Here is a 14,406-nt window from a genome sequence, read left to right as displayed (position 1 = left end):
AGGTTTTACAATTCCAGCAACGAAAGGAGATTTAAACCTCTGTGCCACGAGAAAACTACATCTTTAAATCAAATTTAATTTGAATGTAAAGTAAAAAAACCCACATGGAATATATTAAAAATAATATTTGATTTCATTCAAAATCACAGTTATCTTTTGATTAACTCAAGACTTTCCCATTTGTTTCAACTTTTCTAATTAATTGATCTCCTTCCCACTGAAATGATAAGGATCCCATTTTTATTATTACATCCCCGTGGATCGTGACAGGAAAAACAAAGAGTGTGAGCATCTTGGATGCAGACCCGAGGAGACATCATTTCAATTCAATAATCAGCCTCTGATGAATATGTATGAAGCTTCTAGCACTACTCAATCAGGTTATGAGGTTTTCAGATATGCAGGTAAATCATTTGCATCTGTGACAGCAAGCGTGTGTGTGTGTGGGGGAAAGAGTCAGAAAGAAGTGCCAGCTGCGCCAATTCACTCATGAAGCAGTAATGTGTTTTGTGTGTGCTTTCTCAATGAGTTGTGCGGTGAATGTGTGTTTATGACATCGCTGCCACCTCTTCTAAACCTCCTGGTCCTGTTTTTCCTTTAACGACAGCGAGAATGTTTAATGTACGTTTCCCTGGGCAAGTTATGTTCATAATCACCCAACAACAGCTAATCATTTTTTTCTTGATAGCATAATTGCTGAATTAATTTGTCACATTCAAACTGCATTGAAACGTCTTTCTCTCTTCATTTGTATGCAATTGGAACTGAAACATAGACCCCCTGCCGATCTCTTAGTGAGAAGCAAGTCTTTGGACTGTGACAGATTTGTCCAAATTTTGCCTCTTCGCAACTGCAACATTTTGAACTAAAGCAGTCAATACAGGGTGGAAGGGTGGACTTTCCTCTTTAATTCATTGGATTTAATGTTGAAGTAAACGAGTTAGCAAGGTGTATAAGTAGGTAGACTGACTTAGTAACCACAAGTAAATTAGCTTTTTTAAATAATTGAACGTTATTGACAACCTGTTGAAATAGCTACAATTAATCGATAAATGGTTTAGTTCACCAATAGAGTTATACAAACTTGAACATTTTCTGAAAACAATGTTAATTGATATTAACCTATTTGGAGCATCTGAAAGAGCTGCGGGTGCATCTCATACAACTACTTTGTTTTAAAGAACGATATATTTGAAATTTACAAGTAGAAACAAGGCCTCCCAAACAGAATATTTAGTTATTGACGCGAGTCGGGACGAGAGGGTGTGCGTATCGCTGTCGAGGTCCTGAGGGGTTTCAATCTCACATCTGCAAGGGCTGATTCAAACCATTTTTTTGTAACCTCTCCTTTCTTTTGAAGCTTTCCTGCGTACGGCTTATAAAGCAACAGTGCACATGCACAGCCACTTTAGCATTAGAAAAGATTCGTATTCATCAGACCGCAAGACAAGACATCACAACAGCATCATGTCTATTTAGTGTAATTGTTTTGCTGCTCGTGTTGTTTCATAGCTCAGTTCTTTTGAACATTACACATGCATAGAGTTCAGACCAACGATCCAAAGCACCATCATCTCTCCTGAATTTACACCCACTTCACACAACCAGTGGTGCTTCACTCCATCAAGATCCCTGACATTTCCATAACAGAACATAGTTAGGCCTGTTTGTACTTTGCATTGTCTTTAAGGATGTTCACGACACAATCAGGACCATCAACCTTATTCAAATCGTTAAAAAATATGAACAACAACAATGGAATATTAATTTAAAAGAGAAATATATTGAATTGAATATTCATTTAAATGGTAAACATTTCTCTTGATCACCTTTTCATCGCTGTTTCAACACCTTGATTGGAGTCGACCTGCGTCACATTGAATTGATCGATTTTCTGTAAACTCGCTTGTCTTGAACGCTGGCAATGCACATCAGAGCAAAAAAATGAGTCACGGTACCTGAATCAACAACTAGAAGTCAGCCTTCCTGTGCATTGATAGGGTTTGCTGTGATAGGCTCGTTTAACTCTGTATCCGCTCGTTCATCGATTGGGGATCTTGAGGACTGACGGTTTTCCTGGTGACTCAACAGTCGCTTGTGCTCTCCAACATGCCAGATGTATACAAGGGGGTAGAAGAAGCTTTATTTTTTCTCTATTTCTCTCTATTTTTACATTGACGCAAGTCGATTCGAAAAGAAGGATTTTTAAAGGGGCTGCTGGTTATCAACTCTCAGTCCACAGCAAAGGGACCTCTGCGGTGTCTCTGGCTCGACCAATCAGATCTCAGGGCTGTTTCGCAAAGAGAGAGAAATCACACCTAGGTGTGAAGACCAATTCTCCATTGTTTATGCCCTGTAGCAGCAATGCATTCCCCAAAACTCTTTTATGGGGTGGGAGCTCAACACAAGTAAAAGTGACCCGTCTAGCAGAGCCGCCGCTTCTTGGTGCTCAAAGCAACAATCCGTAATATTTGTGATACAAGTGTTGTTTGAAATGCTTTGTTGCTTTTGTTCAGAGAAAGAAACAAGACACTGATATCCTTTTATGTAACGTATGTTGAACCGTTGTAGACAGCAAGCACAGTCAACATTTTCAATTCAATTTCCCCATTTTATGAAACGAGTATATCTTTATTTAGTCACGCTACAGATTGTGAATACTGCATACAGAAATGCCAACAACATACACAAACGTCATGTTTCTGCTATCAGACGATGGAGGGAACAATGATTTAATTCAACCTGTTTATTAAATGAAAGCCAAAAGTATTGAGAGAAGATGTCACACACCAAATACATGTCTAAATACACTAAATAAAGTTGACAGGAATCGCTTAAAACATTTTGATTAAAAAAACATGCTGTGAATAAACAAAGCATCAATTACACTCTCAAGAATGTGAATAACTACAACAATTACATAACAAATATGTATTGTTGCTGTATTATTGCAAAGACAAGGGAAAAAAAACACTGCATAAGTATATATTTTGAATCACAGTGTAATGTGTTTCTACTAAATATACATACTTTTAACACAATCATTACACACATATCCTATTAATCAAAGTGTTTATAATTTTTTAATCTGATTTGGCCTCCGGTGTGAATGTAACTGAAGGGTTCAACAGTGAGGTAGTGTGTGCGTCCCATCGTATCAGACAAAACCTATGATTTTAAAGCAAGATCATTTATTAAACTAGAGTTAATAACCTCAATATAAAACACGGTCTAAACTGACTGAATCTAAAAGTATTCCCAGAGATCTCACACAGCCGTAAAACCGCTAAAAAAGCTGCACCTCTACTTAAAAAGACAAACAAGGAAAAAGGACACCAAATTGAGCCGGCACGTGCGAGACGAATTACTGCCAAGAGGACGAGGCGCTAAAGAATTTATAAGCTAAATGCCGGACAAATTCATGAAACTCTTAAAACAACTGTTCACAAAACTAATAAAATCATCCAATCCACCTCCGTGCTGCTCCATCTGCTGAAGGCCTCCCGCCCATCGACCCCACCGGGCTTCCTAAAGGCGACTGGCGCAGCTGCAGACAATTACAACACGCACCAGCAGTCTCTTGTAAAAATAAGGCAGGCGACGAACAAAACCCCATCTGCCGCAACACCTCAACAAATCCACAGATAATCAAAACATGCGAAACGATTCAAACCAATGATATGAACGGAATTAAAAGCATGCGGATACAAATATCTAGAAATCGGTGTATAATTAAAACAAGGGTTGCGTCTAGCGTTTACACGAGCACTGATTAGAGGAGAGATTCAGGTTTTATATGAAGTGAAGAAGACTTGCCTTGATAAGTGTCCTTCCCGGGGGGAAAAAGAACAGCTTTTTTCAAGCAAAGCAGCTTTTATGCGTAAATGTCTCGAGGAATGGCGCCATTCGCGGGCGTTGAATCCGCTGCCACGTTGGAGGCGCGATGGCGCTGCACCCTGTGCAGCGCCATCGTCAGGGTGTTGGACCGGCGGCCCTCGTCCTTTCCTGTTCTTCCTTTGCGCAGAATTAAGGGGCCGCACAGGTAGGTGAGGATTTTTTGGTGAAACGAGGCGTAAATGAAAGGGTTGTAGCAGGCGGAGCTCATGGCGAGCAGGTGAGTGGACACCTGGATGATGTTGATGTAATCCTTCCCTAGGATGGAGAAATCTGTGTCCAGGTCATGGATCAGATTCACCACCTGTGAAGTCAAACAATGTTTAGTGCTCATATATGGAAGTCGATTCAATCAATTATTTAGAAATTTGTTCTGTTATTAGCTAATTTGAACATTTTCAGTTCCAAGGTTCCCACTGATTACTTACTTTGTTTGCTTTTTGCAAGCTACGCGTGCGTCAGTTTCAGTGTTAAAAGGCAATTCAGCACTTTCAATTATTGAAAGTGATTATTTGCTTTTTACATTTTTTTTTACACATTTTGGATCTCAACAATCTGACTAAAAATCAAAGTGGCGGGTGGAGAGGAGCTTACCATGGAGTCTCTCTTGGACTTCAAGACGTGTGCAACTCCACAAAAGTAGCTAGACACACAATCGCCACATTTGTAGGTTTTTATAAAAATCAATCAAGGGCTTAAACAAGGCTTTTAAGGTCATGGACAGATTTAGTTTCAATGGAATGAGCTAGCAATTAAGTAACCCTTGAGAACTTTATTATCTCACTAAAAGGTTGCGAGTGGGACATTTTTTGTTTGTTCCAGTGTCTGTAAGTGATAAATACCTGTTGACTAATCTCATGCTGCGTCAATCTGCATGATGTTGTGTAGTCTCAGGGTTTTAAATGTCTGGACGATAACTTTCAGCTGATCCCGTTTCCCTGAAGGCTGCTTGACGAATGTCTGTTTTTAGAAAGCCTTTCAAGCATATTTTTAAATAAATCTCAACTCTACTCTGTTCACCTTTTCTAGTTTACTCATGTTTTGATGTATCCATCAATTCCTCTGAGTCTCTCTCTCTCTCTCCCACTCATCTGTACCTGCAAGGGAAGCCACGAGAAGGCAAAACACAGGACGGACGCCAACAGCAGATAGAAGGTCTTCCTCCTCCGTCTGCTCCATGCAGGCCCTTCAGATCTCAACTCCTGACACGCCGTCAATCCCGACGTGGTCCTCCGCCTCAGCTGGTGGGATATGGCACAGTAGGAAACGGAGACAGCGGCCAGCGGGACAAAGTAGGAGAAGAGGAGTATGAAGCAGGAGTAGATCAGCCGCCCTCGCTCCTGGCCGTCCCAGAACTCCTCGCAAACGGCCATCTGCAGCCCCGCGACCCGCAGGTCCAGGTGCACGGTGTGCAGCGCCGTGGGTGCGGATAAAGCCAGCGAGCACAGCCATATGGCGACCACCAGGCCCCAGCAATACTGGCCCCCTGCCCTTTTGCGGATGGGATAGGCCACGACCACGTAGCGGTCCACCGCGATGGCCGTGAGGGAGAGGCACGCCGCGTACACGGCCGCGGACTGCATCACGGTGACGAAATGGCACAAGTGGGCGCCAAACACCCATCCGCGCCGGTCAAAGGCGTAGGACGCAGTCAAAGGGACGCAGAAGACGCTCATGACCAGGTCCACCAGTGCCAGGTTGCCGACGAGGAAGTTTGTGGTGTTGTGTCTTTTCTTGTTGTGCCAGATGAGGAAGAGGAGGAGGAGGTTTCCGGAGCAGGCGACCAGCGCCACCACAGAGTAGAGGGGGATGAAGACGGGCTTCAGGTGAAACAGGAGGTCCAGGCCAGAAAAGGAAGGGACCGGGGAGGTGGAGAAGAGGAGGTGAGAGGAGTTGCAGCAGGATAAGGAGGAGGAGGTTGAGGAGGAGGAGGAGGAGGAGGAGGAGAAGGAGGAAGAAAAGTCAGATGTGGTTGGAGATGACGAAGAGGCTGCAGTAGAGGAGTTCACCCTGGATCGGTTCAATGACTTCTCCCAGTCCATAGCTGCCGGATCTACATTGAATAACAAACTATTTTATAATATGTTGCAAATTATAGTATACCCAATTTTATGTCTTAGTTTCTTTAAAAGAAAATGTATTAAACTCCAAATTAAATAAGATTATAAAATAATCTTGTATTAGTCGCCCAGCGGGGAAATGCACAAGGTTTACAGCAGTTTAGGGTAAAGTGCAAACAAGAGACATATAAAAACAGGATGAAAACAAGTATAATAAACATATTCATCATCATTATTATTAAAAGCTGCAGGGCTTGCCGATTCCCCGAACTCCAATGCATTTGTTTACTTTCATCCACCTCTTCTGTACGTCATTTCTTACTTTCCCTTTTCACATTTCAATTTCCCTCTGCCTTTTCAAATATTTTCCATCTCACACTGGAAGACATTTTCATTACCAGTAATCTGTGCAAACCATGGCTGTGCTGTATCTCTTAGCTCCATCTACAGCATAGAGACCCCGCGTCAGACTGAATTGTCATCCTAAACATCTCCTGAATCTCATGTTCCAGTTTTCTACGCTGACATCAGCCCACTTATTACTGAGCAATACTGATTCTAATCTGCCACCATGCAACCAGATGTCTTGAGTGAATGTTGATTTATTTTATTTTTTTCACAGACACTTAGAAAACTGTTTTGAATCGCTGTGAGGACTTTAGGCTGACCATTTGTCATAATGTTACTGTTCTCTCTGCTTAGTATTTTTAGCAATACCCGTCGTACTCTTCATGCTAAATCTGCTCCATGCCTCATTGATCTATATCATCATGAATGATACATTCATTTGAACGTCAGTTTTCAATCTTATCAATTAACCGTTTCTTCTCCTAGAAATACTGAAAGGTTATCAGACTACATGCATTTTCAAAATGTAGGAATTAAAAGAAAAAGTTACCTCTGAGAGATGTCAGTCACATTTTTTAATGACTTGGACGATCCAGAATGAATTTGTGTCTTCTGTCCGATGGATGTCTCATTGTGCCGGCTCACCTCATCACTGCAGCCCACTCTCTTTGGAATAGAGAGGTGAGCTCTTTCTTTCTCTCTCTCCTCCAGCACTGAGTGTTCCTGTGAATGAGTCACCTCCAGTCTCATAGCCGGCCGTCATTGCCTTCAATGAACAACCATTACAACCTCTTACATTCCTCTTGTCAAATATCTTCTAATGAATGGTGAATTGATTATGACCTTACCCTAGCCGATGGCCTTTCAATCATTAGAATCCCTATGATCTTCCCATTGGGAAGAATCGTGCTTTCGGCTTTACATCAATCAATCAATCAAATGTATTTGTATAGCACATTTTAAAATAAGAAATAAGTTGTGCATAGAGGGACATGATGCATGTTTGGATGTATGACAAGATTTATGGCTGCAGCAGGTCGGACAGACCGGGACGATCAAATCTTAAAAACAAATAGCATTTTGAAATTCATTTTATACTCTACATGTGAGTGAATTCTAAAATATGTAAAATATGTTCACGCAGGAGACATAATTCAAGTCTCACTAATATTAGGATGTTATTTCTAATAGATTTTATCCCAAATTTGCCCTGTATAAATCACAATAGAGTGGAAGAACTGACACGAGTTATTACTAATTCATCATCTCATCTCTGAATCCACTTTATGATGTTAAAAATTCAGCTGCGAGGTGTTTCACTTTGTAGGCAAACATCCCCAGAAACCAACATTAGGGAGCAGAATTGAAATTGAACAATTATAAGACAAACCACGATCTTCCTCCGGCAGTACACATCTTACATATTTATCAAACTAAAACTAATTTAGAAATTGTGAGTCTACGGCCAAAGTAACTAAAAAGGAACCCGTGTGGCTGAATGAGTCATCAAGTGAGTCTATATGGTAAACCGGGCCGGAATCCATTAACATGGCCCTGGGACTTGTAAGGAAGAGAGGGCATATTGTGAGAAAATGATGTATAAAGCAAATGTGCAGTGTATTACATAATTTACCATATCATTCAATTGTTATTAGAAGTTAAATTGCATGTGACTATTCTAATCAACTTTACGTGAAGTGTACGTTTACCCTGTTGTGCAGCACAGAATTTGCTCGTACTTACTAATAAGCGTAGACTTACAGGTGCAGCCATCATCCAGCAGTGAAGTTGTTTTTTAATTGACCCAAATAGTTCTCGGTATCACGGCGACATTACCTGTTTTGGAGGAGGATGCATGAAGTCATTTAATTTTTATTAAGTCATTTTATTGCAAAAACCCTTCATGTCTCAGTTCAGCCCTTTTTTCCTATTTCTGTTACTTTGGATCTCTTAATTTTTAAAGTACCTTTTTGTTGCCATGCCTACCAGCCTGGCTGGTTACCCTTCCCTCTCTACCGTGATACAGTACATGCACTCCAGCAACCCCAGAAACGTCCACCTTTTTACACGTGCACATGCTCGTCCTCGTATGCTAAGTGAAAGCAGTCCTTCCTGATGTTTTTATAAGTTCGACAAGGCCCAGTGTTAATGGCAAAAAATGTGTTTGAATAGTGTTTGGGCTTGTGCAGAAGTTGCCAAAAAATGCATGATATCCAGGCCTCAGCAGGGACAAAACTGAGTCAAAGCCCCATGTGGTTGGGTTTCCTCTCATTAAGTGCCTGTGTCTGGTCTGAGCCGTGCTTGCCACGAACAGCGTTTTGACACAGATGATTTGTCCTCTGGGAAAATGGGTCTGGCAGCTATCTTTGACACATAAGGAGGTGGACTTTCTCATTGAACTGAATGTCCAAGCTTTTGAGTGGTACCGTACCTCAAGGTGTGAACGTTGTTGCATTCTACCTCGGTTCAGTCGCCTTTACACTTCCCCAGATTCCGTCTTTGCCACTTTCCACTAGTCCACCAGATGCACTGCAGCTGTTTTACCCGTCCCAGTCACCTGACGCCCGCATCCAGCCAATCAATTTTTCCTGGTTGAAATGATTTTACTGAGAATAACAGTTTTCAATTCACAAGATCTTTTTCACATTTGCTGATTGACTCCTCCTTACCAAGGAAAGAACATAAATAATCTTTGCTGCCATTTAGAAATATTGCAGTGAGATAGGCAGACCGGAGGAGGGAAACCTGCTAGACTTTACGCTGTCTTCCCTCTCACTGGAGCTTATGCGCAGATGAATGAACCGAATCGATTCAATTGTTGTGAGGTTTTTATTTAAACGTGGGTAAAACTTCATTGGTAAAAACATTATGGAAAAAAATAAAGATGTTACACGATATGGTACAATATTTTCTGGAATATAGCAAAGTCACAGTCAGTTCTATATGTCACAATTGTATAACGTTTGCAAGATGTTCCAAGAGTCTCAATTACAACACGGTACCTAATGTGGTCCTTCAATAACCTTTGCATATATAATCATGCAGAGCCATTTGTGTAACATATATAATGGAAATCAGAGCACAGACTAGATAATAATCCTTCAGGGGATGAATAACAAGGACTGAAAAGGTACTTAACACTCAGTTGCTGGGGATACAGATGATGATGACCAGCTGCGATTGCTTCTTGAACCACTGTTAACAAAAGCTTTGTCCAAAATAGTGCTATGACATAACACATTCACGCAAAGTTAGTTCTTTTTTTCAGTGTTACCATATTTTAACACTCATTTCTCTGGAGTGTGAGTGCCATCTTTGTCGGCTCTCTCTGCCGTAGTGTCCTCTTGGATCTGTGTTTGGTCTGGCTCAGCCTGTTCGTTATCCTTAGACGGTCTCAGGAGATACTCCAGCTCTTCTGCGCTGATGGCCACCTTCTCAGGAATTAACCATCTCTTGAAGTGTTCAAGAGCGCTAGGAAAGGGAAGTACACAGAAAGTATGAAGATGAGAAGAGGACTTTTTGAAGCTCTGGGAAACCGGAGTTATTGTTGCAACAATAGAAGTGCTCTCGTGGCAGGATTACCATTTACTTAGTCTCGGTGTGTATAACAATATCAAAGAGTAATCCACCACACCATCCTACCTGTCATCCATGTCACCGCCTTGGAAGAGCTCTGAGGTCTGAGAGTCATGCAGAAATCTGTCCCAACATTCTTTCTTAGCTTGAGACAAGGAGCGCAACATGTCCCTGGACGTCACATCACTCGACTGGCCCTTTATTTTCTTCAGGCGGTTCTCTGCATCAAAATGTAGAAAAGACAACACTTGATTTTTCATCCAAACAAAAAGGGAGAGACAGCTCATTTCTAGATTATAGTCTGTGTGCAAGAAGAGAGAGAAGGGATGCCTGTACCCAAACCGGCTATGTAGACCTCAGAATCCTCCATGGGTTGCCATTTGACGCTGGAGGAAATGCCGTTTGTCCCATTTGAGTGTCCATTGACCTGCAGTCCGATTTGTGCGGCTGGCTGGAACGAGTCAATGAACTCCGTGTGGTTCTCCGGGGTTGCTAGACTCACCGGAGACAGACTGGAGCAGATTTCAGTCCACAGCTCCCCGCTGGACCGGACGTCCTCCTTGTTTTCGAAGTCGTCAATCATTCTGGTTCACTGGCTGGGTCAGAGCAGAAGCCTAACGTTGACGTTGACATGAATTGGCCTTGGCACACTTGTGTTTATGGGTCTTGCAGCAGTAACAAAACAGGCATATTCGTGTGGAATTTGAGATAGAAATTAAAAATAAATAAATACGGTAAACTGCGCAGATTTCCAACTACTATCCGTTAACCACATTCAAAAGCTGCGCTTTAATTTAAACAAAATGTATCAACATAGCTAACTAAACTTAGGTCTACAGCCTATTTTATTGAATATTGTTTAATTCGATGTGCTTTTAAACGGTTTTTCCTCATATTGATTTACAAACATATCTTACCTGTCTGAAGCTCTTGATGAAACAACCGTTATTTCTTCTAAAGTTTGATTTTTGAAGATTAAGAATCGGCTCACTAGCTAACTGTGTCCATGATCTACAGTCTTGAATGGGGGACGTCCACTTCCGTATTTAGTGTCATATGATTGGACGTTGTAACCGCCCATCAAAGAGTTTTCTATAATGTGATTGGATTTCTGTGTATTCACGGCAAAAGCTCGTTTACCATTGGCCAGATGCCGTGTTTTGCAGCGAAAGGGGTGAGGAGGTTAGTTTCAGCTGGAAAGAATCGATACGGTGAGGAACTATCAAGGTAAACAAGTACTGCCGATCTTTGTTGAATTGTTTTATTCGCGAGCGTTTATTGGTAAATAACTGACACTAAAGTGGTCGAATTGTTTAGCGATATTACAGGTTTATAAATGAATGTTCTTGTGTTTATATCGAGTATAAAACACGGCTGCATCAGCCCGGTGTGCTAATTCCTGCTGTCAAATTGAATTCTGCTTATAACGATTCACCATTTGATTTTCACAGACTACCAAGAGGTTTTATTTAGTTATTATTATTATTATTATTTTTTTACAGCTATTTGTTTGTTGTCGAGGTTTCGCACGCGACGGTCACCACGTCACTGCAGAAGGACACCGCGTAGGAGATGCACGCAGCGTTGCGGCTGGTGGCAGTGGCAGTCCCGATGGGTGTGCTGCTGTCCCGCACCATGGCGTGGATATCCAGCGGGAAAACGCATCCGGAGCTCGTCAGCCGGCTGAGGGGTAAAGGGCAGATCTCAGGGAAACTTTGACCGTAAAGGTCTTCGCCTCAGTGTCCTCGATGTAACTATGTAACTAAATATGGAGGATCATTTAAGCATCAGGGATATAGAGATACTTATTAGTAATGCCTCCTTTAATCCAAGCAAAATACATTTGTGCTTTTTTCATGATGTTACAATGACCAACATACCACATAATTAGCAAAAAATTGTATATACATCCAGCTTTAAATATTGACCAAGTACAATGCTATTATTCCTATTTGTTTTATACAAATCTTTTATTACATAAAAGGGAAACACACAGGATTCAACCCTTATACAAGTTTCTAGTTCAGTTCCGTTCATCTGCCTCCGCCTTTCTCCTCCAGATCACGGGGTGATCCGCAGCGAGCGAGTGTTTGATGCCATGCTGGCTACGGACAGAGGGCTGTACACGATAGACTATCCGTATGCAGACTCTCCTCAGTCCATAGGTATTCATCTGAGTTCTCTTTACAGGTGCACACACACCTGCCTCTAAATAGGTTTCATGAGCACAAAGGTTTGCCTGGTTGTGTTACGATATTTTCTTATCACAGGGTACAGAGCGACCATCAGTGCGCCACACATGGTGAGAAACAGACACAGAGCTACTATGCCTCACTGGTGTACATGATGGGCTGAGCGTTTCCATTTGGTGGTTTCCAGCATGCTCATGCTTTGGAGCTGTTAAGTGACAAACTAACGGAAGGGGCATCGGCGCTGGATGTGGGTTCAGGAAGTGGATACCTCACGGCCTGCTTTGCAAGAATGGTGAGTGCAGTTTAAAGTTTCCTAGTACTAGCTGATATGAAGTGCGACAGCTGTCATTTTCTTTTGTTTGTAGACAGGACCTAGCGGTAAAGTGGTTGGCATTGAGCACATTGATGAATTAGTTCAAATGTCAATAAGAAATGTGCAAGCTGACAACCCAGAACTGCTCACCTCTGGACGCATCAAACTGATGGGTGAGTTGTAAATAATAAAGGCATGCATTTTTTAGTTTTTGACGTTACACAGACACAAAAGACTTTAAAGGTCATATTTGTCCACAGTGGGAGATGGAAGGCTTGGCCACCCAGAAGGAGCGCCGTACGATGCCATTCATGTTGGTGCAGCCGCTGCTACTGTTCCTAAGGCTGTAAGGACGCATATGGCTTTCACTTCTAATGAAAATAGAAAAAAGGGACATCATGGATATATTTAGAATCATCCAAAATTCACAAAAAAGTTGCACCGAAAGTTAAGATTAAAACACGTTGCAGTACATCTTTAATCTTTATCAAGCTAGTATAATGCAGGGCGATATCAAGACTTTCAAATCACACTTCAAAAACGTCAAAAAGTATAAGGTAAGTAAGGACTGCATGATAAAATAAAGAACTGTGAATAAACTAGACAGCAGAATTCAAACTAACTAGCAAATTGCATCATCTAAAGAATTTTTATTCAGCGTCAGGACCAAAACATTTTGTGATCAAACAGCCCTTCATCCTGCTTCAAAAAACGTTCACATGACAATCTAGTTTAAAATGTCTTTAGGAAATCTTTCGCCAAAAATTGTGAGGTTTTCCAGGAATGATTTGCACCTCATTTGTCTACATGAGACTGGAGTAACATCTACTGTGGTGATGGTGAAAAGTGAATCTTGAGCAGTCGGGTGTTCTTAAAAAATATCTGCTGTACAATGGGAGAGAACTTCAAACACAAAAGGACAGCCTTGATTTGCTTGTTTAACATTCATTTTTCAATTTCTGCCGTGTGTCAAAGCTGTTGGAGCAGCTGAAGTCCGGTGGGAGGTTGGTTCTCCCAGTGGGCCCCGACGGAGGCAGTCAGGTTTTAGAACAGTACGACCGGCAGAGCGACGGGACCTTTGTCAAGAAAGCTTTGATGGGAGTGGTTTACGTCCCCCTGACCGACAGGAGGCGTCAGTGGCCCGGGTATTGCAAGAAAACAAAATAATACGAAAACTGATCAATGCATGAAAACCACGTTGTGTTTTACGCGCCATGACTCATATCCAGCTCTATCCTGTGCTTTTGTTACTAATCACATCACTGCCATCCTTCCCTCTCTCTCCCAGAGGTGAGCTCTGACTGCAGTGTGGTTGCCCCCGCAGAAGGTGGCGTTGGTGCTGCATCTCCACGCCCGGTAGCTTCCCCTGGTTTCACTGAGCCCTTGTGGGTTGTCACCCTGCGACAACGAGGACCCTTCTCCGTTTGCCCGACCAGATTGTCTTCAGTGACCGAATGAGCGACCACCACTGATGACCCTAGTCTCAGAATCCTCAGCGTCAGAGAGTGATGTTGTTATTGTGTAGTATTATATTTGCGTAAGCCGGGAAAGTTCAGCCATGAGAAAAGTGCAATATCAACTTTAGAAGCTACAGAATGTGTTCTTCTGAAAGCTAATATATTCAGATGAGTGATAAATTTGTAAGTTTGTATGATCAAATGGAAACCCTTTGATTATGAATGCAATAACACATATAACAAGTATATTGCAGGGGAATTAAATGGAAATTCAGTTAAAAGTTCTAACCACAAAATAGATATAGAATAGTTAACAGCTTCACATAGTGTGTATTTAGGATATATCCTGCTTGAGATTGTTACTATTAAGCAGTGAGACATTGTGCCAAAAAAGTAACTTAATTGTTTTTGAAGCTACACAAATAATGAATAATTTGTAAAGTTTATTAATAAATGGATACATTATTTTGTTCTCTACAGCAATTTCCTCGTTTGGGTCATGAACAGCTACACAAAGAATGTTTAATATTTTAGGATAGGAAACAATATTTTAACAGCAAACCCAC

General features: G+C 41.6%; 3 protein-coding genes across 7 annotated transcripts; 1 reads left to right on the top strand and 2 right to left on the bottom strand.

Moving 5' to 3' along the window:
- Positions 1-3,162: 3,162 nt before the first annotated feature.
- Positions 3,163-7,020, bottom strand: prlh2r (prolactin releasing hormone 2 receptor). Its single transcript, XM_037486800.2, has 3 exons — positions 6,853-7,020; positions 4,992-5,947; positions 3,163-4,198 (listed from the first exon to the last, which is right to left on the bottom strand). The coding sequence occupies exons 2-3, from the start codon at positions 5,934-5,936 to the stop codon at positions 3,875-3,877; spliced, it is 1,269 nt and encodes a 422-aa protein (XP_037342697.2). The 5' UTR covers positions 5,937-5,947; positions 6,853-7,020; the 3' UTR covers positions 3,163-3,874.
- A 2,092-nt stretch (positions 7,021-9,112) lies between these two features.
- Positions 9,113-10,914, bottom strand: ccdc32 (coiled-coil domain containing 32). 2 transcript variants are annotated; one of them, XM_037485958.2, is made up of 4 exons: positions 10,796-10,914; positions 10,215-10,492; positions 9,945-10,098; positions 9,113-9,773 (listed from the first exon to the last, which is right to left on the bottom strand). In XM_037485958.2, the coding sequence occupies exons 2-4, from the start codon at positions 10,459-10,461 to the stop codon at positions 9,590-9,592; spliced, it is 585 nt and encodes a 194-aa protein (XP_037341855.2). In that variant the 5' UTR covers positions 10,462-10,492; positions 10,796-10,914; the 3' UTR covers positions 9,113-9,589. The 2 variants fall into 2 exon arrangements, with proteins under 2 accessions (XP_037341855.2, XP_037341854.2); XM_037485957.2 differs by having other exon boundaries at positions 10,215-10,474.
- A 113-nt stretch (positions 10,915-11,027) lies between these two features.
- Positions 11,028-14,323, top strand: pcmtl (l-isoaspartyl protein carboxyl methyltransferase, like). Of its 4 annotated transcripts, none has more exons than XM_062557334.1 (9): positions 11,028-11,105; positions 11,381-11,568; positions 11,939-12,043; positions 12,149-12,180; positions 12,258-12,362; positions 12,436-12,556; positions 12,644-12,729; positions 13,359-13,528; positions 13,708-14,323. In XM_062557334.1, exons 2-9 carry the CDS (start codon positions 11,451-11,453, stop codon positions 13,760-13,762), a joined length of 792 nt encoding a protein of 263 aa, XP_062413318.1. In that variant the 5' UTR covers positions 11,028-11,105; positions 11,381-11,450; the 3' UTR covers positions 13,763-14,323. The 4 variants fall into 4 exon arrangements, with proteins under 4 accessions (XP_062413318.1, XP_062413321.1, XP_062413319.1 ...); XM_062557337.1 differs by having other exon boundaries at positions 13,672-14,323; XM_062557335.1 differs by having other exon boundaries at positions 11,042-11,105; positions 11,400-11,568.
- The last annotated feature ends 83 nt before the right edge of the window (positions 14,324-14,406 follow it).

This window comes from Pungitius pungitius, chromosome 14 (genome assembly GCF_949316345.1).
Source record: "Pungitius pungitius chromosome 14, fPunPun2.1, whole genome shotgun sequence".
NCBI lineage: Eukaryota > Metazoa > Chordata > Actinopteri > Perciformes > Gasterosteidae > Pungitius > Pungitius pungitius.
This window is presented reverse-complemented; position numbering and strand designations above follow the sequence as displayed.

What these genes read in the sequence shown, in the direction of transcription:
- prlh2r (XM_037486800.2), bottom strand. Translation starts at nt 5,936, where the DNA reads ATGGACTGGGAGAAGTCATTGAACCGATCCAGGGTGAACTCCTCTACT. An exon ending in TCTCGTGGCTTCCCTTGCAG is followed by an intron (nt 4,199 to 4,991) that starts GTACAGATGAGT and finishes TTGACTTCACAG; the next exon opens with GTGGTGAATCTGATCCATGA.
- ccdc32 (XM_037485958.2), bottom strand. Translation starts at nt 10,461, where the DNA reads ATGATTGACGACTTCGAAAACAAGGAGGACGTCCGGTCCAGCGGGGAG. An exon ending in GGTCTACATAGCCGGTTTGG is followed by an intron (nt 10,099 to 10,214) that starts GTACAGGCATCC and finishes ATTTTGATGCAG; the next exon opens with AGAACCGCCTGAAGAAAATA. An exon ending in GGCGGTGACATGGATGACAG is followed by an intron (nt 9,774 to 9,944) that starts GTAGGATGGTGT and finishes TCCCTTTCCTAG; the next exon opens with CGCTCTTGAACACTTCAAGA.
- pcmtl (XM_062557334.1), top strand. Translation starts at nt 11,451, where the DNA reads ATGCACGCAGCGTTGCGGCTGGTGGCAGTGGCAGTCCCGATGGGTGTG. An exon ending in TGGACGCATCAAACTGATGG is followed by an intron (nt 12,557 to 12,643) that starts GTGAGTTGTAAA and finishes ATTTGTCCACAG; the next exon opens with TGGGAGATGGAAGGCTTGGC. An exon ending in CTGCTACTGTTCCTAAGGCT is followed by an intron (nt 12,730 to 13,358) that starts GTAAGGACGCAT and finishes CGTGTGTCAAAG; the next exon opens with CTGTTGGAGCAGCTGAAGTC.